This window comes from Athene cunicularia (assembly GCF_003259725.1).
Source record: "Athene cunicularia isolate RWA chromosome 7 unlocalized genomic scaffold, athCun1 chr7_part1, whole genome shotgun sequence".
Lineage (NCBI taxonomy): Eukaryota > Metazoa > Chordata > Aves > Strigiformes > Strigidae > Athene > Athene cunicularia.
The window spans coordinates 29,682,668-29,686,166 of NW_020799107.1; the positions used below are offsets into that span (position 1 = coordinate 29,682,668).

Sequence of the window (3,499 nt, forward strand, 5' to 3'; positions counted from 1 at the left end):
CCCTCATTTCCCCCCTTTCTCTTCTACTTTAATAGCATGCCTGTTGTATAAATTTCTCTGCTTAATGATCTGACAGGTTATTTCATTCCTAGAATTTGTTTAAAGTGTCATGATAGCTCTTCTTTTCTGGAACAAGAAAGTGATTTTAAAATCAAATAAACCAAATCCTAAGATGCATAAAAAGTATGTAAACTCTATTTATCTTAAATAAAAGAACCATTTGCCCATTAATTTAAAGAGTGCTACGAAGTTTAAAGAAGAATGTAAGGTTTTTTCCAATGGTTTGGTAACTTTAATCTAATGTTAAAATTACTTTTTTTGTGAAAAACAAAGCAATAAGAGTGTATTTTATATGTCACTGAGATAAACCAAATTAAGCTCATTTGGAAAACCAAACAAATTAAAAACTATATATTAGAAGCTGATATAGAAAATACTGAAAGGATTCTCTCACTTGTATGAAAACAGAACACATTAAGTGAATTAACCTTAGCTTTCCATGAAAATTGCTTTTTGAGGCACATTTTCTAGAAAAATTAACACAGAGCCTGAACTACCAAGTTCTGTTTCACAGTGATTGTGCTTAAGTATTATTAGTTCTAGCTCTTTTCCTGTTGCATTTACAAGGAAAACTGTGTGTGCCAATTATTCCTTTTTACCAGGATGTAATACGTGATTACTTTGGCACAGATGAACAACAACAAAACGCCAAGTGGTGTAGGAGGTTAAAAGGTGAAGCATTTCTAAAGGACGCTGACTGAGCTCCACTCTCTAGAGTAGAGCTGTATCATTTCAAGTGGGAGAAATAGTTCAGAAGACAGGGAGTGAATAAACAATTTTACATGGGGAAAAACCCCAAAATGTTTTCTTGTTCTATTTGCAAAACATAGTAAATTAACATACCTGTAACACTGAAAAATACCCAGCAAGTATAACATTTTAAACCCTAAAGATATTAAACAATCCAATCTTTTTTTATTTATTTATATTTTTTTTAGTTACAAGCAACTTAAGTTTTACCTAATAAATCACTAACAGGGTAAGAACCTTCTAGTAAATAAATATACCCAGGCTACTGAATTCTAATATCATTTCTATTCCCAACAAATTAACTTCACTTTAAATATTAGTATACTATTTTAATGAATGTATCTTTCTAAACTGAGCATTCATAGCAAAGCAGAACAGAGATGGGCTATCACTCTGTGTTGTCACTCAGGTCCTTGAAGCACTCATTTTTAATTGCTTTTTTTTACATAGCAACTTACAGACTCTTAACCGTAACATTAATATTCATACACAAGTAACACATACTTACATGAAGGAATAATGAACTGGGGTTCAGTATTACCAGCATATCCGAGCTTTGTATACCTATTGAAGCAAAAAAAGGTTAGGTTATAATACCTAATACCACAAATACCAAAGATATCTTTTCTTCCTTCCCATATGAGAAAGATCCACTGACTTTCCTTTAAAACAAATGAACAAAAAACTCCCCTTTTTTTTTTAAAGGTAAAAACAATACACCCTAGCACAAATCAAGCATCTAACTTCTACTCTAGTAAAACTTGCCTACAGAACACAAAGTATGTAACTCAGCTTATCAATGCTTATGAGTATATTTTAAGAGTCAGAGTAGTTCTTTCCTGCTCAGCAGTCAACATGTCTATAGAAATATTTTCATATAATGTGTTAGTGGTAGAAGTGGTTTTAAAACTGCCAACTATAGGGAAAAAAATCTCTTGTCCATGGACTGCCAGCTGGGCACGGGGCAGGGCTTGCAATCATTACTTCACAAGCATTTCCCAAGATGTGCTATTGTAGGTGGCAAGTACTGACAGATGATAATGACAGCGGCTGCAAAAGAAATTCCATGTAACAAATGGAAAACAGCCTCAAAAATGTGTTTAATAAGACTAAGGAAAGCAAGAGGAAAAGAACTACATACCTTCACCCACCCAATTTCCAGAATAATACATCATTTTCATTGTTACAATGTAAGAAAACTTAAGAAATTACCAACGTATTCATGAAAAATAGCTACAAAACTCACAATACCAAAACTATCCAGCTAGAAACTCTACAGAAGAGTTAACATGGCATAGGCAAATTCTGAAACACGCAGACCAAAAGGCACACTACATTCAAGAGTTACAGCCTACGCACAAGTTTTTAACAAACACAGACATGACAAAGTTCTCATTTTCTTTATCCTGTCAGACAGCTGTACTAACTAAATTAGCACCATCAGCAAAAGCATTGAACACTACAGTAGCACCTCCACAATTTTCTGCACTCTGATATCAACCTGGAAGATCTTAGGCGGTGTAAGGCAGTACTAACGTTAACAATCCATAAATTTATGTCAATAACACAGCAAAATGCCTGGCAACAAACACAGTAAGAGGTTGGGTTTTACAGGCTAGAAGAGGAGCGCTGCTGCTGCAGTAGGTTTTGCTGCGATGCTACTGACGCAGTGGTTCACAACTTGCTCACGTGTCCACTAATGCCTACACAATTTCAATCGCTGACATTAATTGTGCACATTAGTGCCGGGCAAAGAGAAATCTATCCTCGAAAGGAAGGTGTATTTCATTCTAAATAACAAAGTGGCTAGAACAGGACCCCATGTAACACCAAAAAGGCTTTGCAAAAAAAGTATTTTTAAAGCTGTAAACCTGATCTTGTCTAACACATTATAACAGTTGGGAGTAACCATGAAAAACAAAACAACTTGACTTCCTATTGATTGACAGGAATGTTTACTGAAAAAGCGAACTTCACAGGCAAAATAAGATAAATAATGGAAAAAAGAAACTGAATACCACGAAAAAATTCATACCTCATGAAGAGATCATCATTATGACACTGTATGTGCCTGAACTCAGGACATGCAACTCAGATTTTGCAGACTCATGTTACAAGTTGGGGTTTGGGGTTTTTTTTAAGTTTTCTCCTGAAATATATAGTTCCTAAAAGAAGTATCAAGAATTCCATAAAGTAATGCTTCTATAACCTGTCATGAAAAACAAAACTGTTCACTGTATCTATATTTTATTTAAGGGGCTTATATGGGCCACAATAAGAAAACCAGCAAATACTGACTCGCTCCTTCTACCTTCCCCTGAAAATCAGGAACTGTGGCATGGAGATTTTAAAGCTAAATCTATAGAGGAACTTTGGAGCCTGAAGGCTAAATAAACCTACAACTGGATCAGAAGTGCCTCAACAGGCAAAACAGTTAAAACTGTTTGATTACTAAACCCAGTATTTCAAAGAAAACAAAAGCTAAACTGTTGCAGGTAACATGCTGCTTGTGGTGTGGGAGACTGCCCAGCACACGCACACAGCCAGCCGACTGGAAGAAAAACAGTCAAATGAAAGATGCATTTTACATAAAAAGGCCATATTCAGACATAAAATCAGCACATCTAAAAATACGATGGCCTACTCAGCAAGAAGTATCCTGACTCATGAAAAAAAAAAAAAAAAAAAA

General features: G+C 34.9%; 1 protein-coding gene across 1 annotated transcript in view; it reads right to left on the bottom strand.

The window, feature by feature from the left end:
* Positions 1 to 3,499, bottom strand: part of ACTR3 (ARP3 actin related protein 3 homolog) — a 26,090-nt gene that overhangs the window by 13,694 nt on the left and 8,897 nt on the right. Inside the window, exon 2 of the mRNA XM_026852729.1 lies at positions 1,319 to 1,374. Coding sequence (XP_026708530.1) covers positions 1,319 to 1,374 — 56 coding nt within the window. The remainder of the gene's footprint in view (positions 1 to 1,318; positions 1,375 to 3,499) is intronic.